At 38.0% G+C, this 27,901-nt stretch overlaps 5 protein-coding genes across 5 annotated transcripts; 3 read left to right on the top strand and 2 right to left on the bottom strand.

The window, feature by feature from the left end:
- Positions 1-207: 207 nt before the first annotated feature.
- Positions 208-644, top strand: LOC117138697 (ejaculatory bulb-specific protein 2). The gene is made up of 2 exons (XM_033300957.1): positions 208-273; positions 330-644. The coding sequence occupies exons 1-2, from the start codon at positions 259-261 to the stop codon at positions 513-515; spliced, it is 201 nt and encodes a 66-aa protein (XP_033156848.1). The 5' UTR covers positions 208-258; the 3' UTR covers positions 516-644.
- Positions 645-1,723: 1,079 nt separating this feature from the next.
- Positions 1,724-2,151, top strand: LOC117138696. The gene is made up of 2 exons (XM_033300956.1): positions 1,724-1,832; positions 1,887-2,151. The coding sequence occupies exons 1-2, from the start codon at positions 1,761-1,763 to the stop codon at positions 2,061-2,063; spliced, it is 249 nt and encodes an 82-aa protein (XP_033156847.1). The 5' UTR covers positions 1,724-1,760; the 3' UTR covers positions 2,064-2,151.
- Positions 2,152-4,524: 2,373 nt separating this feature from the next.
- LOC117138695 lies at positions 4,525-6,948 on the bottom strand. The gene is made up of 4 exons (XM_033300955.1): positions 6,460-6,948; positions 5,274-5,465; positions 4,940-5,210; positions 4,525-4,871 (listed from the first exon to the last, which is right to left on the bottom strand). Exons 1-4 carry the CDS (start codon positions 6,542-6,544, stop codon positions 4,706-4,708), a joined length of 714 nt encoding a protein of 237 aa, XP_033156846.1. The 5' UTR covers positions 6,545-6,948; the 3' UTR covers positions 4,525-4,705.
- Positions 6,949-16,968: 10,020 nt separating this feature from the next.
- Positions 16,969-17,939, top strand: LOC117138694. The gene is made up of 3 exons (XM_033300954.1): positions 16,969-17,171; positions 17,224-17,548; positions 17,601-17,939. Exons 1-3 carry the CDS (start codon positions 17,071-17,073, stop codon positions 17,892-17,894), a joined length of 720 nt encoding a protein of 239 aa, XP_033156845.1. The 5' UTR covers positions 16,969-17,070; the 3' UTR covers positions 17,895-17,939.
- Positions 17,940-27,073: 9,134 nt separating this feature from the next.
- Positions 27,074-27,516, bottom strand: LOC117138699 (male-specific sperm protein Mst84Dc). Its single transcript, XM_033300958.1, has 2 exons — positions 27,408-27,516; positions 27,074-27,351 (listed from the first exon to the last, which is right to left on the bottom strand). Exon 2 carries the CDS (start codon positions 27,331-27,333, stop codon positions 27,178-27,180), a length of 156 nt encoding a protein of 51 aa, XP_033156849.1. The 5' UTR covers positions 27,334-27,351; positions 27,408-27,516; the 3' UTR covers positions 27,074-27,177.
- Between the last annotated feature and the right edge of the window lie 385 nt (positions 27,517-27,901).

Here is a 27,901-nt window from a genome sequence, read left to right as displayed (position 1 = left end):
ATAGTTAAGATAATACAATATTATAAAGTTCACAATAGCATGCTGAACCACCTCAAAAAAATTATAGTCAATTTATGGTTGAGGAAATGAATGCAGTCAGTAAAATCGAATTAACCTTGATACATTTTATGACTCGTTTTAACATATTTTGAATATGCATTTAAATTGTAAAAATATTGCTATATAAACCCGATTCAAGACTTACTCGCCATCAACTAGGAAATATTTTCAGTAAGACACTTGAGTTCAGTTTACATCATGATTCGAATTTTGGTAAGTATACTCGGTTAATTAAAACTGCGCACTCCTTATCATGACTTACCTCACAGGTTTTAATGATTACATTCACTCTAATGACTGGTAGCGCTCTTTGTTCTATCGAGCAACTTATGCGGGTCTTTGGCGGTGGATCTGTTGGAGGAGGTTCTAGGCTAGACATCAACAGAAGGGTAACTATAGTTCCACCCGAAGGCGACTTCTCCTTTGGATATGGCTTTCGTCCTGGATTCTATTGATTTGGTCTGCATCTATTTTATTTGTTTTGTGTTGAGGGCAGCTGGTTTCATATACAGCGTATACGCTTTGTAATATTTAAATATACTATTTATCCAATGCTACAAATACAATCAATTTTGTCACATTAAGATTATTGACTACTATTTTTTTTAACTACTATATATTATATATTTGTGGTTCCACGCTGCCAGAGATCTGGTGTAATGTCAACAAAGATCGCTTAGGTCGTATAGCTCAATAAACGTAACATTCGTCTTTTAAAATAAGAAGGAATGAAATAGATGTGTCTTATGAAATGATAATAATAATGATTGTAATGTATAAACTTTAAATTTTGAAGTCACCACGTTTTTTGGATACACAGACGATTCGACTTTGGCAAGACAAAATATTTCCCTACGTTAAACGAGTTTCTGGTGAATCGGAAATTACTTTAAAACATTGTTTTAAAACAACCGATATGCCTAAAACATATTGGCCATATCTCCCTCTCCCGGTAATGGCTGTCTGAAGCCGACTCTATTTCTAGCAACATTTCTACTCCATACGTTTTACATTTTTACCTATATTAAATTCAGTTTAAAATAATTAACACTTTTTGTGGAAATAATAATGGGTATTTAATAGCCGAGTCACTCCATTTTAGCTTTTTATCTTTGTATACCCGTTACTCGTAGAGTAAAAGGGTATACTAGATTCGTTGAAAAATGTGTAACAGGCAGAAGGAAGCGTTTCCGACCATATAAAGTATGTACATATATTCTTGATCAGGATCAATAGCCGAGTCGATCTGGCCATGTCCGTCTGTCCGGATGTCCGTATGAACATCTCGATCTCAAGAACTATAAAAGCTAGAAGGTTAAGATTAAGCATACAGGAGTTCAAAACTGCCACGCCCACACTTTTGAAAAATGTTTTGATATTTGTACATAATTTTATTAGTCTTGCAAATTTATATTGATTTGCCAAAAAACTTTTTGTCACGCCCACTCTAACGCCGTAAAGCATTTATACTCCTTTAATATAGGAATTTGGCTTAGCATTATAAGTCATCTGCTATTTAAATGAACGACAGACAGTTCGAAACCTTATTAAAATTTCTTTTTATGAGAGTAATAAAATTAAAATTAACTTTTAGTCCGTCCCCATGAAATTGAAAGCTTTATACATTTTATGGTGTATATTAGCATATTTCCAATTAAAAAGTTTTACAGATTTTGCTATATAAACAAGAATCGAAATAAATGTGCTATCATTTGTTTAACTATTATCAAAGAAGCTTTGCTACCAAATTCTGCGCAATGTCTCGCCTTTTTGTAAGTTTTTTTTTTAGAAAAAGTGCTTTGCAAACTATAAAAGTGTCTTTTTAGATTCTAGCACTTATTCTATCCATCCTAGCCGACAGTGCTTTTGGAAATATTGAAGAGCTTTTACGAAGCATTGACAGGGCACTTGGTGGAGCCTTGGGTATAAATTCTGGTATGGCAAGGTCTGGATTTGGCATAAGAACACCCAATAGCGAATTTTCGATTGGATATGGTGGCTGAGTTCTCCGAATTTCGATGAAGATCATCCTGAAATATCTTTTCGTTTATAAAAGAAAACGTTTCATTAAATTGCAATTTTTAATTGGGAGCAGCACGTGGAATAAGAAGGATAACAGTGGATTTAAATTAAGCAGGGTTAAACAATTTAAAACGATTCGGATTTAATGAGTTACGATTTTATTCGCTGTTCGTAGCCATTTTAATTTGTTGGCCGCAAAACCGTCTCTCCAGTCGTTTACTGCTTCACCCAGTTGTACGTAAATGACTTTGTTGCTTCTTTGGCATCTCAAGTAATTCCTGCGACAGTCTGGCAACGCCGATATTACAAACGCACATATACCAGCGGCTCACGCATGTTTTCTCTTTTAGAAAGGCACTGATTTTAACCCTTTGAAAGCATTGCTACCCCAAATATTAAAAGGTTCGTGTCTTCTATTATGTATTATTTTATATACTGCCAACGAAGGGGAAATTTTCAACTTATCATGCTTAAAAAGTTCGTCTATTTACGAGACCAATTTTCTGTGTATATTTATGTATATATTGCATTTGTAATGAAGTTCGTTCGTTTTTGTGCTTATCCTTTCAATACTGTTTGTCGTATTTACTCTGAAGCGTTCCTTAAGAAAAGCTAGAAAATAAATTGTCGCAATTTTCTCAAATCTTGGCATAACTTCGCATTAGTAACACAGTTATTTGCTTCGCATTAAATACATACATAGTTACACTTAATTTCCGTGGTATACAAAAATTTATTGGAGAATAGTTGCTTGATTTTTGTTTAAGTCTCTTCAATAAAAACTAAACTAATGGTTTGAGTTTAGAAATTTTAACAGTATTTATAGTAGATCATCCTTTTCCGTTAAAAACTCCAAGGCCCTAATTCCACTCCTTTATTTGCTCTAAGCAACATACGTAAATATAAAATGTTAAAAGAAATTAAACCCCAAGGACACCGTCCCTGTCTATGCGGACTTTTTACCATTTCTATATTCTGCTTTGATTAACATTCGTTTGTAGGTTGAGGTAGCCACCGTCTTCGTCTGGGTCCAACGACTGAGAGTTTTAATTACTTTTGGGGGTAGTTTTACTGCTTTCATTTTTTCTTTGTCGTGGAAAGAAGAAAAAGTCTGAGAATCATCATAAAGAAAATGAAATGTTCGTGTGCAGACAGGCATACGTGTCTCAATAATGTGTATGCATACATCAATTGCTTCGCATGTTTCCACACCCTCGATTTCGTAAATTCATTCCTCATTGATTCAAACTTCCCAGGAAACATATTCTTTTCCATTACCATGTATCTATTTATTTTACATACCGTGATCAAAAAGGGCAAATATATAATATTCAATCCGGCTTACTGCCGTGGGTAATTTTGCCACGGATCTAACTACTTGACCGTGATAAAAATATTTATCCCCCGTTGACCACATGAAACCGGAAATGTATACTTTATTGACCCCAGGGAACGGACAAACACGGGGAAAAGGTGATATTGCGGAAAATCGCATCAACTGACCAAAGCCCTGAGTGATTCGTTTCCATACCTGTTGCGCTGGGTAACAGACAATCAACAACCAACAAAGAGGGTCGTCATGTCCAACCAGTAACCCCTCTTCTTTTTGTTTCCCTTGTGGGTCAGTATCTTTTATGCAGAATGGTTTGAAGGGCTGGTCAGTGGGAAGGTCAATTTCATGTGTGTGTCGCGTGCCCTCAGTGTAAACAAATCAATTAGAGGCGCTAAATACGCTTCATGACCACTCGGTTACATTTGCATTTTAAATTAAACTTGTTTTTCTTGGGAGGGATTGGTACCCAGCCTAAAGTCTCACCTTTAATGAAATGACCAGGGGCTGTTTGATTGTTATTTAATTGTTTATAAATTATTGTTAAGGGGCTTTAATAAGTCAACAGAAAAATATCGTGATTAATAATCTTATATAAATATGGACCTATAAATAACCACCTAAAAATATGCTAACAAAGGTACTCAAGTTATTAAGATGCAATAAGTGGTTTGTTCATTTTGTTTTAAATTATTTTATTGGCACAGCTTTTGAATGCATAACCCCATTCCATATTCTCATATGCTGTGAAAAAACGCTTTTATTGCACACCACTTGACTGAAGCTCGACTGGCATTCAGAGCAGTCAAGTGCGAAATAAAACCCTACCCGTACTCTTTGTACTGGCTTTCGGTTGTCCTGTTGCTACAGCTTGCACTGCGTACTGCATCCTTGCAGTCTTAAAGTCCTTTATTTCAGTCAACTGCGAGTCAAACGATGTGCAACAGTCAACGTGCTTGTGCATATGCATTTAAATGCCCTGTTCGTTCTCCTCGACGTGTGGCTCATGCGGTGTTGATGCAGTCTAAGGTTGCATTTTTATGTTGAATTGGTTTCTCGTGTTAATTTCCCCTTTTATGTTGTGCTCCGGCGGGTTGAAGCAGAACACGTCATTTTGCAGTTTTCGCACTTCAGCCACGAAAGGTATCATTCCTACAGGTGGGACTTTATTCAAAAAATGTTGCACATCTGATTTATGTATAAAAAGGGTTTTACTTTATAAAATGATTTAGTGATTCCTTTTGAAATAAATAATATTTAAAATTAATAAGTAAATCTAGGCATCATTTATATTTATTTGACCATCGTTTCTGCCAAACTGCGAACTACGTTCTCATCGTAGTCCTCAATATCATCGTCTCCATCATCAATATCGACATCGTTAGGCCTCACAGGATAACCCTGCTCTGGAGGAACAATTTTAACTCCGTGATCTCCAAACAAGAGACAGTCAAAGTTTCTGAATTCAAAAAAAGTCGGTTTTATGCTCTTATTCATTATAAAGACTCTCAGCGTTTCAGATCTTACCTTTCAAACAACTCAAAGCCCTGAAACTCCCCTGACATATACATGCAAACATGCATATTACGACCGACAAACCAAATATCATGAAATTGAATACAGGCTTTAGCAAAATTAAAACGTGGCGGCCGGAAGCAGAATGGAGGGGGATTCTGTCCCGAGACCTTTTGTCGGAACCAAATATTGTTGTTAACGCGCATTCGCAACTCGAACGAAAATTCTTCAGGTCGATATGCCACTTCTGTGCAACTGTTCATGCCAATAACTGAAAGGAAACCTAGGAGCAGACAATTGAGTTTCGTTTGTGTTAAGGTTTATTGACACGATAAATTTGACTTACCAGCACAGCACTTGCACAGGCCATTGTCACAACTACAGGGTATGCGGTTCACGATGTTCCCCAGGGTTATGTTTGGTAAACTTAATTGCCTGGATTCTTCTTCGTGGCTTAGTAAATTAAGACGATGGTTTAGTAAGCCTAGCTGTATAGCTGCGTCGTAGGCCAAATCTTCAGTTGGTGGTTGCAATGGTACTAAAAGAGTTCGAATTAAACAGCGGAACTAGAAACATTCAGGCGTTACGCCTTCAACCTTTCAAATTTGATATAATTTTGAATATACATACACAGATTAAACGTAAAATTACTTTCCCATTTTATTTCGGTTTTTGAATACTGATAATTAGCTTATTTCCCTGACTTTAAAAAAAGCATTAGAGTAACTGACAAAACATAAACAAACGCATTGTGCCTAACCATTCAAAACAAACTTCCGTGTATAATGTTAATTAGTTCCGCATCAAGCCAACTGACGTAGCCGGCAAGCCACAGCGGTCGCCTAACAGTTTCAACTATTAACCTTGAATGGACAAACGAGTTACCTGAGTGGAAGATACGAGCCGAATTTGATGTCAATGAAACCAAGCAGCTCTAAAGATTTGAGCGTTATGTGGTCAAGATCATGGACAGCAATACGTAGGTAGCAATATATAACTAAAATAGTACACGGAAAAGTTATGCAAAGTAAAGCCTCTCTTTAGATCGATTTCATTTGATAATAGGTTGCTAAACAAGCTTTGCAAGATCTTCAGTTATTTTTAGGGTCTTTTGGGACCCTAAGCATAAATATCAGATCGAAATTCCATGCCAAATAGGTAATAATAATATTAACACAGTGGTTAGTAATTAGATTATACACATATGTAAATAAAACACCACAACAAATGATACATAAAGTAATGTTTTTATTATGCAATTAAAGTAAAATCGTTCCTAAAGTTTATTATCACAAATATTTTCAAAAGCAAGTGATACATATTTACAAGTTTAGGCACTTTCACATACCGGATACATTTGTGGACTAACTTAAAATGTACTTATAAACAAATAAACAATTTAATTTTCTGTACATTGCATTAGGCAAGACAAATATTTACAAATCGATAAAATATCGGCATTGCGAACGGATTTATAAAGTTAATAACCAAATAGTAAAAGTATGAAATAAAGTAAGAGTTCTTTGTACTACCGGCATCCGACTTGGAAACGGCTAGGAGTGAGGCAGCGCACAGCAAATAGAAGAACAGACGTGAATGTGAGCTGGCTTCTGGCATCTTTGCACGACAATCAGAACGAAAATTGAAGCTAAGGTTGCTGTTGACCCGCTTTATGGTCGTTGATTTTACACGCTTTTTTGTTTTTGTTGCTTTTAAAAAATATATATGCTTTTGTTCACAGTGCTTCTTCTTTATTTTGTTGATAAGTACTTTGTTTCGTCAGCACAAAGAAACAAACTTCTTTAAAAACCCAACTTTCGCGCGAAATCCGAGGAAAGTTTGTTAGGCACCAACTTTAAGAAAAGTTTATATAAAGTAAGGTTGAGTTTACTCATATGTGTTTCACACTAGTCTCAAAGCGCGGGCGCAACTCCGTACGTGCTAATGGCCAAAATACAACTGGGGAAGAAAACAGTAGCGCATGCGCATGCTAAGCAGCAGATGCCAAGCAATCAAGTATGGTACATCCATGGACAGGTCCATAGCTCTACTACAACACAAAATACAAAACACATGGAAAACGAAGTCGGGCCTCAGTCGACGATGAATACAAAGCGCGTGGAAGTCGTCTGCCTTTTGTGTCTATTTAAAACGACATTTATACTCTTCTAAAGATAATGTTGATAATGATGACATTTTATAGCTGTCACTAATAATTGTTACAAAACACAGAGGTTATCATATTGGATTTAACACCTAACAAACAACACACAAATTACCTTATAAGCCTTATGTATTTATAAGCTCAATTTGTTTTGGCCTAGGGTATAAAATGTTCGGTTTCCTATATTTAAGCTTTAACCCGAGGGAAAAAACCAGTATTTTGTGCATATACATATATCTTAACCGTTGCCACTTCTTTCAATCTCTACATCTCTGATATATTTTCTCTCGTATCAGTTTTTTATTTGCTTACATTAATGACTCTCACTTTTTACCGTCGGGATCGGCGGTGCTCGGCATGAAATTTATAAAATTTTAATTGAGATGTTACTCTAATGTTGCTCTTATTACATTTATACTATATTATATATATATTTTAAATAATTTAAATTAAATCTAATATAGCAACAAAAACGTAAGCTTGGTTCCACATACTTATGGAATACATCTATGAATGTGACACACTTTCATTGCCTGAAGATATTTCTCACTAGTTACCAACTTGTTTACACAGCAAAAATATTTCAGGTTTTACTTTAGCTGTCCTACTGAGTTTGTTCTTGTGAATTGGTTTTGTGACTCGCCAGATTTTAATTGTATGCATAACTTGTAGTGGAGGGGGTAAAGAAGACGCACCGCTACAGACGAAAAGAACTACCATGCCCCCACGCCCCACGTGCACATTTTGTGACAAAAGTATTAGCTATTATCCAAATGTGGTATTGGGAAAGTAATTTATATCTAAAAAATATTTTCCAATCAGAAGCGGTTGAATTTATTAGCATCATGGGCTCTAATAATACCGTGTTTACTCATGACATCATATCAATCAGTTAAAACTCGTAGTGCCTTGGGATGAGTGAAGGGCCGTTGCACACGCAGGGTTGACTTTGTGATTCGCGTATGAAAATTTGATAACTTTTGCTGTTTGGGTCTGAGCCTGATATCAAATGAGCAAAATATGTAGAATATATAATATATGTGTTACTCAACACATAATAACATAATATAAACCCTGCTATATATGCATTCCCACTATCTTATTTCTCGTATAAAATGTGTTCGTTCAATTTAATATAAGGCAAATTTATGAATTTCTTAGAAGGTTTTGGCTTAGTTTGCATTTCTTTTAAATTCGACACCAACAATGGTATATACTTGCAGGATATATTGTATTTGCTCTAAAGTATGTAACAAGTATAATATCAGCATTAAATTTAAATATTTTAATTTAATTTTAAAGGTTGAACACACTACTTCTCCCTACGACCACGATTTTCGTTCAGCTTGTTTTTTCTTGGTCTTTCTCTGAATAAAATATCCTCTTCAACTCAGCTTGAACCGTCCTTCGTTAGAAAGCTTTGGGGGTCATAATTAACCCTTTTGCATGAGCAACATGTAAAAGGTTATTTAGCCGTATCCCCTTTACCATGCCAACCACTTCATCGCGTACTTTTGAAAACGAAAAATATGAGAATATCAAGCCGGAAGAACAAAAATTAGTTTGTTCTTTTTTGGATGAAACTGCCGAAAAATGAAAGAATTGCAATATGCACCCACATATTCTCTAAGGACACTTGACTTTCGTCTTCTTGTGCCTTTTGGAGCTTCAGCCGAAAAAAAGGGCAGGGCTTTACATTGCCTGTTGACAGCTCCCTTGCTTTAGCGTCCTGCATCATAGACTTTTTATTAACGTTTGGCGGTGCCAATTAATTAAGCGAAATAAAAGCCAAACAAGCGGCAACGGGAGTAGGAAACGTTCATTAGTAGCTGCAGAGGGCGGTAGTAGGAGTGGGTGAGCCCTTGAAAGGTGCACGAATTGCACAAATTCTGAAATTCGATTTAAAACTCATGCAATTTGATTCGCTGAGCTTTAATTCGCAATTAGCGCAATTCAATCAGCGTAACGCTGCCTTGGAGAGATGCGTTCGGGTGTTTGCAAATGCCTGGCCATAATCGTAGACGCGCTAAGGCTATTCAGGACGCCTTTTACCACCTGCGGCTAGCGGTGATTACGAGCAACATGAGCATAAAAATTGCTTACGCTATGTAGACAAAATCTTGGACCCTAGTAGGCGGGCGTCTGCCGCTGGCTTGTTTCGGTTGCTTCGTTAATGGAAATCAGAAAACAGAAACTGTGTCTACATCTGCATCTTGAATCAGCGCCTCAGAGATGCCGTGTTCTTCCACCAATCGATGGAAGCGTGAAAATCCCTCGAAATACATACGTATATCCTAGTCTGATTGCAAAGCTGAAGACCTATAAGTTACATCTCCATACTGCAAATATATACATAGTGTCACGCGCACATCGCTAGATGGGCCTTAACTTTTGTCGGTGCTTTGCAACTTGCTTATGACACATGATGCAGTTGATGGAGATTGCCGCTCGAGCCGCTATCGACAGACTTATGAGGGACAGAAACTGGTGCTTAATTTAGATTAAAAGACTTAGTGTACAAAATTTATTGTCGTTAACTTTGATTGAACTACAGCAAATGGGAGAAAAATAGATATATTTAGATGGTCAGTACTTGCTATGTATTGCTATTGTTTTGGTGCCATCATGTTTGTGTTTCAAGCAGAAGAAAAGTTAGTTTTGCCTTCTTCTGTAGGAGCAAGAACCATGCCACCTGTTGATCTTCTAGGAAGGTCAGGCCAATGGGGCGCCTTGTGATATTCTCCCTTTAGCATGTTGCTGTTAGTCCGTTTGCATTTATATTTTGTAATTTTTTTAATCCCAAGTTATCTTATTAGATCTTTAAATTGCATTTGTTTAAACACGCATTAAAGATTTCCGGGGTCAAATATTCAAACCAATAAGTTGATTACGCTTATCAATATGTGAGAACTGGGACCACCTAATTTCCATGCGAATTCAATACGTATTCTGGTTCAGATATCCGAATACTTGAACGCAGTCACGTCCCATATGATGACGATGAAGTCAGAATATGGCAAATCACAGATGGAAGAAAAGCAATCATATCTGCAACTGGTGAAGGGATTAGATGGCTGAAAAGCAGTACACAGCAATCAATCACGTATGTAATTCCCATGAAAAATTTTTACAGGGGCTGTATTAATGTCGACGAAGATTCTGGAGATGGCAAATACTTAAAACGGGAGCCAAATTGTTGAAGGCGGACTAATAACATCGAGTAGTTGAGCAGCTCGTGAGTTACATAGTTTCGGTTGGAAGTGTAGCCAATCGATTCGCCAAACGCATTGCACATGATGAAGTGCACCAGTTTTAATACATTTGGACCTATCTGAATGCATTAGGCTGTGTAAGTTCAAACTTGAGTTCAGCTCAATTTGCGGCAGAGCAGAAATGCTATCTGCACGATCTGGGCAATCGATCGGGCACCGATTGCTGCCCTCGGTGCGTTGTTGTGGCAACACGTAGAGACCCAATTTTGTAGCATTTCGCCAGCTACTTGTTACGGGTCAGGCGGGGAGCTTCATCATCAATTTCCCAGAGGCCTTGCAGTCTCATAATCCCATGTTTGTTTGCATTAGCCACCGCAGACAGGCTGCAATTATGTCGTTTGGGGTCTGATGGCAACCGGCTCTGTGACTGGGACTTTCTGGCTTGTGAGAGCAGCTTTAGTTGTTTTCGCTGGCAAGCAATGCTCCCAAGCCGTACCCTCACAGATAGAAAATTCATAAGCCTTAAAATTGAGAATTCGAAATCAGTACAGACATAGGTCTTAGTTTAGAAAGGGTATACCATGTTTCATCACGCTGACTGTTTATTGCCATTTTGATTGCTCCAGACTTTGTGGCGTATATGAATTATGGGTTCAGTTTATGTTTTAAGCCAGCAGTCGAGTCACATTCCTTTAGTCTGCACTTTGGCTTTGTGATTCGTCAGTATTCTGGGTTGCATTCAATATTTCTATTGCCGGTTAGTAGACCATGGGAAGTTGTGTCCTCTACGTCAGAGGTACCTAGCGTTAAAACGCGTGCGATGCGCTTGAAGGCAGTCAACGAACCGCACGCTTCGTTGCCTATCTGTCTGTCAATTTTTTTCGTCTGTTTTTTTGTATTCTGCACATTTCTCAAAATTAACACTTCGCCCCACCCTAGATTTTACCCACTCCTGCCATTTTCATAAATGCGCATAAATTATGCCAAAAACACAAGCCAACCCTGTGGTGGGTTGTGCGTTTTTCGTTGTGTTTAAATTTTACTGAGTGAAAAATAATGTTCAACATTTAATGCACATGTCAACTCAAAGTATATTTTTTAACTATATCTTATATTCGAATATAAATGAACCATTAATTTAAAAAGTAAATAATTCTGCACAGGTACAAACTAGTTATTATGTCTCCATTCTGAGTTTTTTTTTGATTCAGGTCCTGCAAAAACATAAACTTAGGTAAAAAAAACATCGAAGTTACCTTCAAGTCTCCATGGACACATTTAAATTAAGTGATAAAGAAAGTAATAAACAAAATTCGCAGGGCTAAAGCACCAGCGCAACCAACCCAATATTGCCAAGGCTCGTCTAGGTTCAAGAGGGAAAACGCTCGCCAAAATCGTCTACGAAAATCATTAAATAAAACTTTGGGGCGTTGGGAGAAGGCTTCCAATGCTTTTGCCTGACTGATTTGGTAATTTTGCGTTTGTATCGAGTTTAAATAAAGTTCTCTTAGCCGCATGAGAAAGTTTTTGATATTCACAAGCAAATGAGTTTGCAATTTATTTTTCGAGTTTTCTTATCTTTACTCTGTTCTTTTTCTAGCATTGCAAATAATTTGCAATGAATTGACAAAATTCGACTGGTATAGGAAAAAGCCACTCTTACTTACCTACGTATTTAATACGATTTTAATGAGAAATTCAGTGTTGGGTTTTGGCTTCATGCAAACAAGTCCTTCGGGTATACCAAAGCACAGTCCGCGACCCGTCAATTAAATTAAATGCTGTATTTCACTTGAGTTTAAGAGTTTGTTTAATTTCCATTACGCACTTTTTTTGGTGCGTGGTATGGCCTCCTGTATTCAGCAGAGTCATGCGATGACAATTCTAGATTACGAGGGACACGCCACTCGATGGGTTGAATGGAAATTGGTTCCTCGGACCAAGTTTAATTACTTTCTTCCATGCACCGCGCATCTGTGCGTCGTTCATCGAAAAAACTAATGCTTTTTGTTGGATGCTTTTAGGCGGAGTTAAAGTTGGTTAAAACCTAAACAGCACGAACACTGTTAGTTTAAAGCTGTCTTGAGTTTTATAATAGGTTTCATTTTTGGCTTTTGTGCCTCATCGTGAAGAAAAATATTACAAGAAGAAAAACTTTATTGTTCGGTGCCGTGGTACTCGAAGTTAGCTCCGAAAACAAAAGTAAAAAATTATCGCCCTGCCCAAGAGCCGAAGGCAGATGAAAGCATACTCAAGTAGTCTCGGTGCTTTCTAGTGTTTGCATGGCTTATTCAACTTTACCCCGTTCCAAAAAGAAAGAACAGAAAAGCAGGCACAAGTGTCTATGTGAGATTCGAAACGGTTGTAGGCTGAGCGGCCCACTCAGGCGTCTAGAAATCTCAAAAATGTGCACAGACTCAGCTTCATCCGCTTCCGCCCGCTTATCCTCAATGAAACCCAACTACAACAGCCGGGCAGCCCCAATGTGAGCTCTTCCGACAATGTCTGGCAAGGCGATTTAGCAAATTAAAAGGTTTTTAATGCATGGAGTGCTCTCCTACTTACTTCATAATTTGATGCCAACTGCGCCAGGGAAATGCGAGAAACAGGACGAGCAAGGATCCGAAATCCGCAATTTGCTTCAGTGGGCTGTATTTTTTTTACCCATTATTTTTTGCTTTTATACATGGATTTTGCACATCGAGTTTCGGGGAGGCCCTGCGTAATTTCCTCTTTACCTATTGCAGTCGATAAATTTATAGGTGGTATGGTAAAAGGATGCTAGAATTTGTTTTATATTAAAAATTAATGGAAATAACAAAAATTGCCTTTCTCTATGTAACAAACTAGGTCTGTTTCGCGAGAGATAATTAAAAAGGTAATTTCCTTACTGAATAAACACATTGCAAAAATTAACATCCGGCCTAATGCCATTGTACTCACACTTCCGACTTTCACCCACGCTTGGTTCAACCAAATCTAAATGAAGTAATATATTTAAACCCTCTTAAAAAGCAACCACAAATTATACACTTAACAGCGACACATCGCGAAAAAGTGGGAAATGCAAAACCAAGCCTTATTTTGCAAGCGCACACACAGGACAACTGTCACGTGTCTCATTGAGTGCTTTGTTCTGGAAAATTTCGCAGGTCGGAAAATTCGCATGCCCGTGGGGAGGGCTGCTTACACCCTAAGCATACTTCCCTCCAATTTCCGTAATATTGGGTTATTGGGTTGTGTACTTTTGCGGGTTTCGGCGGTAATGGAGATCTGGTTATAAGTAAATTTTGTGCCAGAATTAAAGCTTATGAATGTTCAATTGCCTTGCAAAAGCATTTAAATTCTCTTTGCGATTGGCAAAATGACAGTTGAATTTTTGATAAATGTCGACGCGTGTGTATGGTGTGTAGTATATCACGCTGTGCTTGAGATGCAGGGGTGTTCGTTGTACAGATTTTATTGCTTGGAAAATGGCATGCGAGTGAAGGCTGTGTCATTATTGCTTTGGGCCTTTTAATGTAAGTTAAGGGCGCTACTTTCAACAAATTAAGCCAATTTTAAATTAATGGGTTGAATTATTTGGTGTGTTGGACAGGCACATTCAGTAGAAAACCAGTAAGGATAACTATTATTATAAATTCATTACAAATAAATTTGAAATACAATTTCCTGGTATTTATTTTGAATCCTTTCCGAGCCAAGCAAAAGTTTATCTGAAAGGCAAACTTTGAGGGCCATAAGAAAAGGATGTCTATACAGGGTAAAAACCTTAAGGAACAACCAAAAATTCCTAAACCAGCAAATAATAATAGTTAGATAAAAACCATGGACTCGACCACCTCTTCCCTTCACCTATTCTCGGAGGTCAGTCTACGTCTTTGTTTACGACGCAGAATTATTGAAATCAGGATAATTGTGTAAAAGGATGCGAAGAAAAAACCGCAAATATTTTAGGTTCAGGGCGAAGCACCAGTCCCAAGTAGTCATTCATTCCATAACGATGATATCTCAAGAGCAGTTTCAGTGCGACAAAACTGAAAACGGGAGGGCTGTGGGCGACATTGGACGGCGAAGGCTGAAGTGGAGTGAAAAACTCTACCATGCAGAAAGTGGTCAACATTTTTGCCACTGCCATGGGCAAGAATAATAGACGTCTTCCACCAAATGCAAAACGAATGCAGCTAAAAGGTAGCAATCATGGTGCCGAGTAGTCGTCGAATAATAAAATCCATCCTATTTTCTGTTGTATACTGCTAAGCAGTGGGAATTCTTGCGGCAATAAACCATAAGACATTTCCTATGGCATATTTTCAAAAATTTCGGAGTAAAGGCCATTAGAATGAGCATTCAGATCCACAATTCATTTTCTTTATCATTTTCCGAATTCTACATAATAATTCTGCTGGAAAAATATATAAAAAAAATATTCAAAACATTTAATAAACTTTTTTAAAATAACGTCCATTGGATACAGCTTATAGCTTTGACCCAACATTGGTGGCTTTCCATTCCCAATCAAAAATAAAAACAGCTTTAGGTCGAAAATCATAAACTTTCCGTCATCATTATTTAAATTCCAAATATAAACTTAAATTAGCATTTATAATTCATTTCTGTTAAACAGAACTGCGGTCGTCATTTTAAGCGCATCTCAGAGAACGTTCTTTTATAATTAATTCTAACTCAAATGAATGTTCAAAGATATTTTCCCACTTGCATCGCCTACTTATTTTTGAAAAAATTTTGCTTGTAAAGCAACGTCCTAAGCAGCGAGAGCACAAAACAAAAATCAAATTTAGGCAAAGTAAAACATGCGTAGCTCTTCAATTTGACTGTTCTATTTTGTTGAATTTTTTACATGCAAATTTTCCTTGGATCGTATATAGGACTAGCTTCTACAGTTTTTGGACTGTTTAACTGCGGCGCATTGGCTCTGCTCCTATGATTTATAAACTCACGGCGTGCGCGTATTTATCAAACTCTAATTAATCGGTGATAAACCGATCAAGACGCTAAATGCTGCACTACACGAAGCCGCCAAGAAACCCAAGACTTTCTGCAAACCCTCACAGGGGATCTGCACTTTGCGCCTGCAAACCGGTTTGGAAGACCTCTTTACGAAACTTGGCTTCGATTGCATTTTTATTTCTGGTTTCAGTTTCGTAGTCCACCGATTACCATGTGATTTCCTACACCGCAACCCACCCCACCCATCAACATCATCCTCCACATCTCAAGCCCCTTTCGGGAGTACGAGTATTTGTTGAAGCAATTTGCTTTCTTGCATCTTGTGGCTGACCAAGGCGACTGCGATGCAATCAATATATGCTCGTGTCCAGCAAATAATAGACTTCAAACTGGCATTTTAAAAGTTTTTTTTTTCATAGCCAAAGTCTCAGTACGAAGTGCGACTGAGCCTGGAAGGAGTCCGCCAAGCGTTTTGGGTCTACAATTCATTGCTCTTACCGAGGGCAGAACACTTTTCCCCCAAATGCTCACATAGTTAAACTTATGAACAGTTCGCTTTGGTGTTGCAATAACAGGGGCCTCCAACGAGGGCCAGCTCACTATCCCCTAAAGACAGCAACAGCGAAGATCACTACTTAGCAGTACAGCTAGAACATCCTGTATATGTCATAGCAATGAACTCTAATCCACTCTAGCAAATCAATTTATTAGCCACGTATGACTTATGCCTTTTTAAATAAACGCTTGCATGCGTTCTCTAGTTTAAGTTTAAGGTTGAGCGATTATAGATTGGCCATCCCTCAAGGGCGGGGCGAGTCGCAGGATACTCTTAAGCAGATATTTATGTTAACATGCCACGCGTAGTAATTTGGCATTGTTGAGGTATCACGATTACGATACGACTTTAATTATAGTAAAATACGAGCAATCGTATATGTGCTTTGCAATAATAGCTTCGGTGCAAGCCATGATTATCTCTACTTTAAGAGATCTGTGCAAAGAATATACAGTTATTTGAAAACGTTTAGCATCAATAGTAAGCGTGGAAAACGAGCTAGGCGAGTAATGTGTGCTCGTTATCCGCATGTGAGTTCATTTATGGGTGCGTTTTGGTGACTTCAACAAACGGAGAAATATCAACTACATAGCTATGCAAAACCCGCTGCCAAAAAAATGTGGTCAAAAATGTTTAGCTTATCTTGCTTAACTTTTTGTACAGCGTTTGCCTTTTACGAGTATGCACACAAACGTTGAGGATAAATTGAAAAAGCCATTTTGCTGCCAATTTAGCAAACACTTAAACCAATTTTGCACTTCAATCCACCGACGCACACAAAAAGGGAGTGTCTCACACCTATACAGTTCCTATTCAGCTGAAGCCACACACTTGCACTTCCCGGATCCCATGCGAATCCATGGAGCCTGCATCGACGCTGGCTTTGACGCGGTAACAAGGACGACCCAAAAGTCTGTTTCTGTGCCCCACAGGGAGGAAAGTGTAGGAAGCTTCCAAAACGTTGCCAACAAAGTGTGAAAATGTCAAGTCGTAAAGTGTCCACTGGATGAGGGGACGCAGCGAGCGGTAGATGGGTGCAGTCTGTAAAGTGAAATATTTAAAAGATAGTTTGCTGCCCTGACACCCATATCTGTTCGGGCAGTTTAAGTCAGCTTTGAGAGGAGTATCAACATTTAAAATAGGATGACACTCGGTTGCGTTTTGTGAGAGAAACTAGTTACCTCTGTATTGAAAATCAGGTGCAATTTATGTTTTAAAAAACTTTCACATTTATCGAATAATGTCCTGTATTTGCCAATTCCATGATCTCGAGGACATTGCCACCAGAGACCTAGTAGCGTTTCCTTTGCCTGCAAGTGACGACATGAGCGCTTTCGACGAGTGAGTGATAATTTAATTATTTAATCTTTGGTTACCACTGGACTTTTCTTAGGGTGGATAAAGAATCATTGGGACATAATGCTCCTGAGATTAGATTGTCCGCTTCAAATCTATCAGACTGCCGTGCAGAGAACTGGCTTCTTAAAAAGAAGTTACGCGAATACGAGGTTACAATTGAGAACCTTGAGCAGTTGGTGACTACTATAGTTGAGAAGCAGCATCAAATTTTGAGCGAAATGTTTTCCTTACGCAAACAAAACCGGGAGCTGCAATCCGAGTGTCATCTTCAACGCGAGTATCACTCATTGGAAAGAAATGCCTTGATGAGGGAGCTGCATGACGCTCAAATCTTGTGTAGAAGTCGAAATCTGGATACGGTAAGTGCAAACTTAAAGAAACTAAGAGTGCATTTCTAAATGGGAAAGGCAGGGATGTCGATCAGATGAACATCAAGGTAGTTTGCCACCTGGGGACACGCTTATTAACTCTGAATCCTCTTATGATGATTTCGAAGAGGAAGACATGAGTGAATTGGACGACGGATATCAGTGCAATAACAAAGAGGATTATGAGCCTTCAGAACTTAGTTCAGGTCAAAATTCTGGTAGGACATCACCGTCCTTATCAAGCTCAGTAACAGAGGACTCGGAATCGGCTGACGAAAGATTTCTTAATTACATAAGCATTAATCAGAGCCATACTAGTGATAGCGATTCGGACTAACCAGACACGAATATTTATTTTTTATATATTTTCATCAATATAAAATACAAATTATTTATAGACCAAACTTTCTACCATGACTTTAAATTGTCATTTATGGCATTAAATAATCAAAACAAAAACGTGACAATCGCACAAACCAAATCAACAATAAGTTTGACATAACGTGACGGTATCAGATTGTGTACAGACATGGCACTGCAAAGAAAAAACACATCAATTGAGAAAAATAAAAGAATACCGGTGCCAAAGTATTTGCATATCAAAACGCCAAAGGGCTGCAGAGAACCCGTTGCTAAAGTGCTCTCCTCGCCGCCACACAAATATGATTGAATGGTAAGTAAATATATGGTTGTCAAAAGGGGAGTATTTAAATTACTGGCAAAAACGTGTTAAGTGTTTATCTATCGAAAAAGTTCAGGCCAAAACAGCTGCCAGACCTTTTGCAGCTTCTGGCTTGACTATATATGGTTTGGGATTGGCCCCACACAAAGTTGTAAGAGAAGCGAGAATGTGTGCTTGTATTATGGGCAATTTATCAAACAGAAAGTTTTCAGCACAAATGAGTCGTGGCAAGGCAGCCGAAGGGCACCCGGGCACCCGTTTGCCACCAGGATTAATGAGTCTCGTGTGCTGCCTGTCCTATCCTACATCCTTGAAAACCGTCTCGCAGCACGTACCCATAATCTATCATGAGCCCTCTTCGAGTGGCAACTTGTTTAAGTTTTCGGGGTCTTTCCAAGATCGCTTGTCTTGGCTACGTTTTATGTGAAGATTTTTGATACTATATATGGGTGATAATAAGAGACGTTATGTTATTTTATCTCAGAACCAGCAACCACAGTTTTTCTGTTAGTATGAACAAAAGAGCATATTGCAATGCAATGTCAAAAACCCTGCGTTGTTCGTTGCTTGCTCTCAAGGACTTACACAAAAATAATTAATGACCAACGGCCTCGACTCAATGTAAATCGAGTCCGAAACTGTTTGCAATATCATTTATCAATTCAGAATTTTGTTTAGAAACTTGTTGCGCACAAAAAAGCTTTTCATGTACACGTGAGAAGGTACGAGGACTACCGCGGCAAAAAATTGATGGGATACGAGATGTGAAACCAAACAAGGCATTAAAGAAACCCGCAAACTTAAATATGCAAAACTTATTAAAATGCAACGCCGTCTTGGCAACTATAAACGCATTGCGAAGCGCATCTTGATAGCTCCTGCATCAGAATCTCCTACGCCCCAAACAAGTAGCTTGAAATTGCGCGTGAGTGAACATGGGTGCGTTCGTGAACTTTTGGTTCAGGCTACATCAAGACATATGAACCCAAAAAGGTGCTAAGTAGTGGACGGTTAACTTTGTGAATATAGTTATTTTAGATAGTTATGAACAAGCGACCAACGCGGTCTTTATGTTATGTTGTAGCAGGCTGCCTCCATCCAACGAAAATCGAATTTTCTGGATCAACGCCTACCTCTACTTACTCAACCGTAAAAATACATAAAACTTTTGCAAAAAAAAAAAACAAAGAATAACCGTATTTGCGTGTTCTAAGCAATTTCAAACCAATAATCGTTGGGTGTCTTTTAAATTAAGTAACCAGAGCCATGCAAGCCAAATAAATATATATTGACATGTCTATCAATGCTAATACGATGGTTTTGATGGGATGAGGGCAAGGACTTTTTGTTATTTTTTAATTTAACTAATCTAAAATTGGAATCATTTTATACTCAGCCCACAGGAAGTGGTAACGGAAATAAAAGAAACCAATGAGTGATACATTGCGATTAATACAGTAGAGTACTATCCAATAAAGCAAGGCAGACCACATTTCATTTCTATTATACCGCGCTTTCCATATATGTATACATTTTACTTGGTTTAACACAAAAACCTGGCTGGCAACTTTCTCCAAATTCCTGGGTGGGGTAAATGTTCAAAGGGGGTAAAATTGTCTTCATACACCTTAATACATTCACATTACGTTCATTTTATAGGGTTTCTCATGCATATTTATGTAACTTAATTTTTCAGAAAAGTATTTGTTTGAACAAATGTGTGTATGTACATTTGATTTTCTGGAGCCTGAACCCCTTTGGCGTAACTCGAAAACCATAATATTGTATTAATGTCAGGATACCATTTTGTCTTATGCATATTTATGAGTATAGATTTAATAATCATTTGTATTTATCATTGTATTAAAGTTACCGATTGGTTTACGTGAATAACCAAATAGTTTTGTTGCTACGAGAAGCATTAATTAGGCACAATGAATGGCCTAGGAGCTACAAGGAAGGAAAAATTTCTTTCGCTGAATTCCCTTCACAAACATTACTCCTTACCAAATAGAGTCAATTGTTCTAAGTACTCCGACCGCAGTAGTAAAAATCGAAAATATAAAGCGTGTTATAAGAGAAAAAATAGAATCATACTTATTTGTGTGCAAAAATCCATTTTCTAAAGTAGAGAAAATAATATGGCACACAAAACAGCAAGGTGAACGATGAGCCGCGGAAAGTGCAACATGTGTTGCAGCCAAAGGAACGGAACGATTACGATCGTTATCACCAAATCAGCGACCTGGGTTAATAGTAGATCATGACGGTGCGCGGAGAAGGCTATCCAAGTTAACGAGCGGCAAGCACGAAACAAGCACACATATCCTCCACATTGGCCTTGCAGCCTCCAGGAAAGGGAATGAGCCCAGATGCAGCTGCGTGGAGTGGGCCACATTATTTGCGAATCTAGCACCTCAACTACTACCGCTACCAGCGACTGGAAAGTGATTATGCTGATGTTAGTTTGCACTTGACCACACTTATACATCTTCCTCGTAAAATGTTGTTAAAAAGCTTTCGAACGGCAAGCTGGAAAGATCGAAATCAGCGTTTGATCGCCAATTCGCTGGGCCATACTTCGATTACAGTTAAGTAGACAGCGAGCTACTTAACCTCCAGCTAAAGCGGTTGACTTTGACCATCTGCTCTTAGTGGAAGGATAAGGAAGAGTCGACTGCCGACTATCTTGTTTTGGCGGGGCGTCATTTTTTTGTAAATTACTTTAATAGTATAAACATAATCATTGGTACTGTGGCTGCTGCTAAGCAACCAACTCCCCAAGACAACCAAGTGCGCAGCACCATACAACAAGTAGGTACTTGCATTTTGCATTGCGGAGAGCAACGAACTGACTGGGATCTGGTGGTAACTTCATTCTAGCTGTGATTGACCGGCTCACAGTTATCTTGATAACAGTGAAAAATTCAAATTATAGATGCGTACGATCCATATTCTATATTGCCAGCATTATCGCATATAGTGCTGGAAATATTAAACTATAGGTCGCAAGACGAACTATTGATTCGAAGGATGTGAACGTGTTTTTTGGCTTTTATAAATTTGTCCTGCCCCAAAAGTGTTTACGCTTGGCCCTACGAGTTCAAGAGGTGAATTCAATTAAGCTGAAACCTACGATCCACAAATTCGAGGATTCAAAACGCAGCTGTCAATGTTTTCTCCCTTTTCAACAAAAAGGTGTCCCCTGGCAAGAGCCTTATTTAAATTTTTAATCAATCTTATTTGCATACGCACACTGATGTGTGCATACGTATATCGTTTACCTGAGTATACAATATCGGTAGACAAAGATACCCGAGGATCGCCCGAAAAGGGATTAATTCAAGCAGCTGGATGCTGCGATAGCGCTGAAAGGGTTGAAACTCCCTCTCCGTCTTTTCTAAACCTAAAACCGTTGCGCGTACAGTTTTTTTCTTATAAGTATAAAATGCACAGCAATTTGAATAAAATAGCAAGTAAAGTGTAGCATAAAGAAAAAGAAACAACTAAAAAACGCGAAAACCACGAAAATTTGTGCATAATTTATTGAAATTTCGTGCCACAGACAAAAGAGTCAAGGCAGTGGAAAAACCATGAGCCAAGCTTCGTAGTCCGAAATTGTATGAAATGTGCTTGTATTTTCACACTGCGTTGTGGTTCTCAGTGCTGCATTATCCTGTTTGGCTTGTGTGCATTTATTTTTCATTTGCATGAATTTTTCATTGTTTTCCCAGACACGAAAGGAGCTGCCGCTGGGATGCACTTAACGCTCCATGGGATCAAGGACAAACACGCGATATTTGTCCGCGGGAAATCAACCAGCAAATCGAGCTCAACTTCGTTGGACTCTCGGTAGATACTAGGTGATACATATATAGACATTCATCCTTTTGATAAACTTCCGAGCAGCATAAGCAAATATTTTTCTTTTTAATGTGCAAAATCTATATTTTCTTGTAGCCTCCGACAGCACTGCGGGATCAACGCAAACAGATTTTACACAATTTGTTGCACTTGCTTTAAAAAGTGTTTTTAAGAACAGGAGGAACAAATAGGTACTGGTACTTATATTCATGGGTCAAAAGATCTAAGTTAGTCGTTCTTGTATATAAGCATTGAGCATTTAATAAATTTGAGCAGCCACGGATGACATGCAGCCATTTTCCAAGAGTTCGGGGGTGTAGAGACTTAGATTTAATCGAAAGCTAAATCCTTTACACGAGTGTGTCCATATCCTAACAACAACAATGTAAACGCATGTTCACCCCATCTGAAGCATTGCAATTGTCTAGGCGGAGGGTGGCAGCGTAGGTTGGTGGTGGAATTTTTGGCGTCGGTGGTTGATAAATGCAATTTATCATAAAAAGAAAAAAAGCTTGAAATTGAAGCAGACGACCCCTTCCAAGAAGGGGTGGCGTAAGAGTCAAACTTGGTTGTGGAAGGAGGGGAAATAAGAGGACTAACATGGCACACATAAAAACACCCACAGTCAGCTCATCTAATAAGGCGCATTTAGCGTCTGTCAGTCTAGAGTGTGGAACAGAGAAGACCAAGAAAAAAGGCAAATAGGAATAAGTTATGGAGCTGTAAAAAATTGGATTAGTTCGAGAAGTACCGCCATTTTGCCATTCCCGCTAAAACTTACGAGCTCACAAATAAATCTGGAGAGAGAGAAAAACTTAAATATACATTTTCCCAGTCGCATCCTTTCTTCATTTGGAAGGGATTAGCGGGAACTACAGGGGGTTAGGAAAGGTGGTAGCGTCTGAAGCACAGGAGGCAGAACAGCTCTCGAGGGCGCCACTTTCATTGAAAGGCCTCGTCATCTATCTGACTCTAGGCTACGTGCCAAAACAAAATCAGATTTATATTTTTCGTTCCTGGAGTTCACTTAAATTTGCATATGAAAGCGATTAATTTATCCCTTTGTTCCCCCTAATATTTGGCACCTTTACATTTTTGATTGTTAAGTAATTGAATTTTACGTTTTCGTTCTCAAATTGTCTTTTATTTTACCCGTTATTTCCTTTGGCAGCATCTATTCTCAGCTTTCCTATTCCGCCTCATAGTATATATATGCTAGTTGCCAACGCATTTCAATACTATCATCGAAGTGATGTTTGATCAATGCAGCTGCCTTCCAGCCCGATCCTTTTTTTTGAAGAGAGAGAATCAGTTACCTGTTACTAAGCTAGTGGGAATGCGAAGGCGAAATTTTTTTCTGGAATATCGATAGATATTGGGCAATAAAATGAGAAAAAAATCTTAGGGACAAAATCGTTCCTAGGTAAAAATATAAAATCATTAAGGATAAATCTCTTTTAAAACAATCAAGAGGGAAGGCTATTGTCGACTTTTATCAAGTGGGAGTGCGAACGATAAATTTTAAAATGTTTCTGGCATTTCGATATAAATTGGGAAAAAATAATAAAACAATTTAGGGATATTTGTGAGGCGTAAAAGGCCAAAATGTTTTTGGTTTACCGATTGAAATTAACCTGTCAAATAATACAATAACAAAATAACGAAACATTTTTTATTTTTTTTTGTGGATTGTTTGCGTTATACCTTATACCATATTCTTTATTTTGTTTTCTCATTTTAATTTATTTAACTACCTTGCTTCTAAGAACACGCTAACCCACATATCAAAGCTTCGTTTGCCATCAAATGGATTTCATTTTGAAATCCAATAACTGTCAAAGGGAAACATTTTCAAGCTGGGACAACCCTTTCAGTTACCATCTACTAGTAAAGCCATGGTATATATATCGTAAAATGAAACATTTTCTGTGTACATAATGTAAGAAGCTGATTGTGTGTGTGTAAGTACTCGTATACGTACGCAGTGTATTTTGCACTTTACGCAATTTTCCCCGCCAGCGCAAAAAGGGTTGAAAGTGCGTTTGGAAGGACAACACCCCAGCACACGCACATGCTCTGTGGCGTTGCCAGACTGTCATCGCTTTTAGCATCTTCATCGGCTTCCCTGAAACCCTCTCTCTAACGGACTTTGTTCTCAGTTGGAGGCCATTATTATTTTGCTTTCCAGTCCTTGTACTTAGTTTGGACCTGCCACTCCCCATCAGTCCTGACTTCCCCGTCGTTTTCATCGACGGTCTTGTAATTTTCTTAAAAATATTTTGGACGTAAACTTTCTAGATTTAAGCCCTTCCCGGTAGCTTTTCTCTCCTTCCCAACCAACCGCCCTCTGGTTTTGGGAAACCATTCCCGAGGTTTTGTGGTTTGCATGGCTTTACGGCAGCTTCTAGTGAACTCTTCTACAGCTTCTTTGCCTCTTAACAGCGGCCAGAGAACTCGCGTTTTAATCTCATTTTATGAAATTAAAAATTTTTAATTTTTCGACAAAAGATAAACTTTTTCTACTTGAATGCATAATTACTTGGCTATGGAATAAAAACGCTGTGCATTTTCTTTGGGTTCTTTTTTTTTCTGTTGGTAACCATTGCCGATGGTGTTGCTGCCGCCCCAGCTGCGGTACTCGTTAATGCTTCCACTGTTGGCGTTGATTTCTACAATGGCGGGCGATAGAAATATATTTGTTAAGATTATTAAATCTAGCTAAAGTACCGCCTGACTTATGATGTGGGTCATCGTGCACTAAAGGAGAAATGATACTAACACACTATTATATCACGCTTAACGAGAACCTAATTTTTTTTTTAAAGAACAATTACCACTGTTTGAGTATTTTTACATTATTCAAAATGAAAAATCTTTTATAAACCGATAAAAATACAAAAATCATTATCATCTCTTGAAGAAATGTTTGATCGGAATTTCATTAGTAATTGAAGCACCCTGCTTATAAAAACCGGAAAAGCAGAAAAATGTAAAAAACCCAAAAAAAGAAAATAAAAACAAAACAGAAAACAAAGTAGTCTGAAGGTGGTAAACCTTTTTCCCCAACTTTTAATGAGCAAACATGGATACACACACGTTACGTCGGAAAACGCATAAAAAGCGTTAAGGGCGCGTTGCCAAGAGACTATAAGAAGAATTAAAATTTCTTGGCATAAGCGACCCACAACTACAGGCGCAGAACTCGCTCAAATACATATGTATGTACAGAGATTCTAAAAAAAAAGAAGTGGAGTTCCCCGACTATCAGATACCCGTTACTCAGCTAGTGTGAATGAAAACGCCAAATTTCATAATTTTTCCGAGATATCGATAGTTTATACGTCCGACGTTCATACGGTCATCCGGGCAGTCTGACAGATGGACATGGCTAGACCACCTCGGCTATTGCTCCTGATTACATACTTGCCTGTTACATACTTTTCAACGAATCCTGTATACCCTTTTACTTTACGAGTAACGGGTATAAAAAACCAAGTCAATTTTTAATGATTCGGATTTGGGGGAGCTCGAAGAATCTTAAATATAATAGCTTTGGGGGTTGATTTTTGAAATTCGAAATACGTAACTCTCGACCAAAAACTATAAGATTCCGCAAACTTTATGTAGGTATTGATGGATTCACTTCCATGAATCCATTTGAAGGAGGTATCAAATGGATTCACTCGCAGTCGTCACAATATTTGTCAAAATAGCTTTTATGATTCAAAAAATTAATAAATAGCTTAATTAGCTACTACTACTAAAACTAAAATAAATTTATACGATTTTCAAATTTTATATTAACTATGAACATTTTTACGAAATTACATAGAGCCTACAATTTGTTTTTAAATTATTAAGTAAAATATTCCTTATTAATTTTGGTAATCACATTTTGTTTAAATGCTTTCCTTACAAATTTATGTACTTAAATACCGTTTATTTTATTTACCAGGTTATTACATTAAATTTCCTATGTTCAAAAAGTAAAATTAATAAGTTTGTCTAAAAGCTCATTGTGTTCATAATTTTTATGAAATCATTACGAGTATTTGCTATCATTTTTTAATATCTTTGGTGCTACTCATCACACGTCGATATTGCGTTTTATTCTACACTGCTATAAATCCTACTGCTAAACATCCCATGATCTTACTCTGACTCACAGTCACACTCAATGGCATAAATTATTTAAGCTCATTTAATGTGGCCCTTCTGAGGAATCTCTTTTTACGGTATACAATTTTTATTTTCGGTTTTATTTTATCACCCTTCAAATGCTGTTCTCTTTTCGCGTTCATTTGTTAGTTTTTTTTTTTGGGTATAAGAAAATAATTTTGGTGGAAAATTAAAATAATGTGCCCGCTGTCGTCGCCAGACACGACCCTCGGTCTCGGTGGGATATGGATGTTGTGGACTTTACGTATGGAATACAAGCGAGCGACTTTCAGAAAGATAACTTACATTTAAATTTTTAAAGTGTTCCCGCTAGTCGGTAAATCGTTAAATCTTAGCAAAGCCAATGGTCAAGTATAATAGCCTTTAACCCCTTTCCACAATCTAAAGCCAATTAACGCTACTTGAATTGATAATGAGTCTCATGTCATGTTTGCTTTGTCACAACCCCTAATAACACGCTCCTTAATTCGTGTTCACACTGACCACACAGTAATCAAACTAGGGGACGAAAAGTAAAACGGGAAGTGACCAGGCGAGACAAGCCCAATATGAAGCGGTCAGTTCGGTCAACTGGTTTATAACTGACCCGCTGACTTCTGAAGTGTTGGTCCTGCCTAATAAACTATTTTGCTTTTGCTTTGGGCTGCGCATAAATTAGCACTAACAATATACACCAAGGGAACTTTACATAGGGGGATTTTATAGCAGTCATTGGGCAATTACGAGCGTAATTGATGGTCTAAAAGAGCGATAATGGACAGGAATCTAGTTCCTGTAATAAAAAAGACTTGGAAAGTCAAACACCTTTTATTGCGTCTTGATCTTGTTTTCAAGACGAATAGGCCATGTTAAAAAATAATTGTCTTCAAAAAGTTTTGGTTACGGAGTACCAAAATTAACAAGACGGTCCGCAGCTGCTGCAACATCCGCCCCCGCAGCAAGGTCCACATGGTCCACTATAGAATCCGCATCGTGGTCCAAAACAGCGGCCACTAAAGCAGGGGCTACAGCAAGGGTAGTAGCAAGTTCCACAGCAGGGTCCGCAACACATCACGAGTCTATGTGAGTTCTAAACACATATACGTTAAAAGGTATAAATAGGAAAATATATTTCTTTTAGCTTACTTCCAAAACAAATCTCCAAGAATTTTAACAATTAACAATAAATTTTGATGTTGTCGTGTTGAAGGCCAGGGTAAGACTAAATATATCTCGGCAGTAGAGCCTGTTCCCAATTTTGACAGACTTCAGAAACACGATCATGGCTAATGTGATCTGAATAACTGTTTGGAATTGTCGTTTTATTGATATGAATGAAAATGCATGTGTTTCGCAATTCAGTTTATTAATAAACAATTAGAGTATGGTATTTCAATTTTTCAAGAAAGTTCTATTTTTTTCGCAACCAGAACCTCTTTGCATTCGGTTACACCAATGCAAATAAACGGCACTATTAAATTATAACAAAAATAGGAACAAACTCTTGGGTAATTAACAACGTTAAATTAGTTTATCCTGGTACTGGATGAACTTTGTCCCGAACTCATGTGGTAAATGTAAGTGGCCACCACTTACCATTTAGGTTACACGCACACGGCACGCGTTCTGTGGTCGCAAAT

This window comes from Drosophila mauritiana, chromosome 2R, assembly GCF_004382145.1.
Source record: "Drosophila mauritiana strain mau12 chromosome 2R, ASM438214v1, whole genome shotgun sequence".
NCBI classification, from domain to species: Eukaryota; Metazoa; Arthropoda; class Insecta; order Diptera; family Drosophilidae; genus Drosophila; species Drosophila mauritiana.
Note: the sequence above shows the minus strand (reverse complement) of the source record. Positions and strands in the feature narration are given on the sequence as shown.

Coding starts and splice junctions, on each gene's coding strand:
- LOC117138696 (XM_033300956.1), top strand. CDS start 1,761: ATGTGCTATCATTTGTTTAACTATTATCAAAGAAGCTTTGCTACCAAA. Junction 1,833..1,886: donor GCGCAATGTCTCGCCTTTTT/GTAAGTTTTTTT, acceptor GTGTCTTTTTAG/ATTCTAGCACTTATTCTATC.
- LOC117138695 (XM_033300955.1), bottom strand. CDS start 6,544: ATGCCAGAAGCCAGCTCACATTCACGTCTGTTCTTCTATTTGCTGTGC. Junction 5,466..6,459: donor CGTTTCCAAGTCGGATGCCG/GTAGTACAAAGA, acceptor GAACTCTTTTAG/TACCATTGCAACCACCAACT. Junction 5,211..5,273: donor CCTGTGCAAGTGCTGTGCTG/GTAAGTCAAATT, acceptor GTCTGCTCCTAG/GTTTCCTTTCAGTTATTGGC.
- LOC117138694 (XM_033300954.1), top strand. CDS start 17,071: ATGTCCTGTATTTGCCAATTCCATGATCTCGAGGACATTGCCACCAGA. Junction 17,172..17,223: donor GACATGAGCGCTTTCGACGA/GTGAGTGATAAT, acceptor GACTTTTCTTAG/GGTGGATAAAGAATCATTGG. Junction 17,549..17,600: donor GAAGTCGAAATCTGGATACG/GTAAGTGCAAAC, acceptor TGGGAAAGGCAG/GGATGTCGATCAGATGAACA.
- LOC117138699 (XM_033300958.1), bottom strand. CDS start 27,333: ATGTGTTGCGGACCCTGCTGTGGAACTTGCTACTACCCTTGCTGTAGC.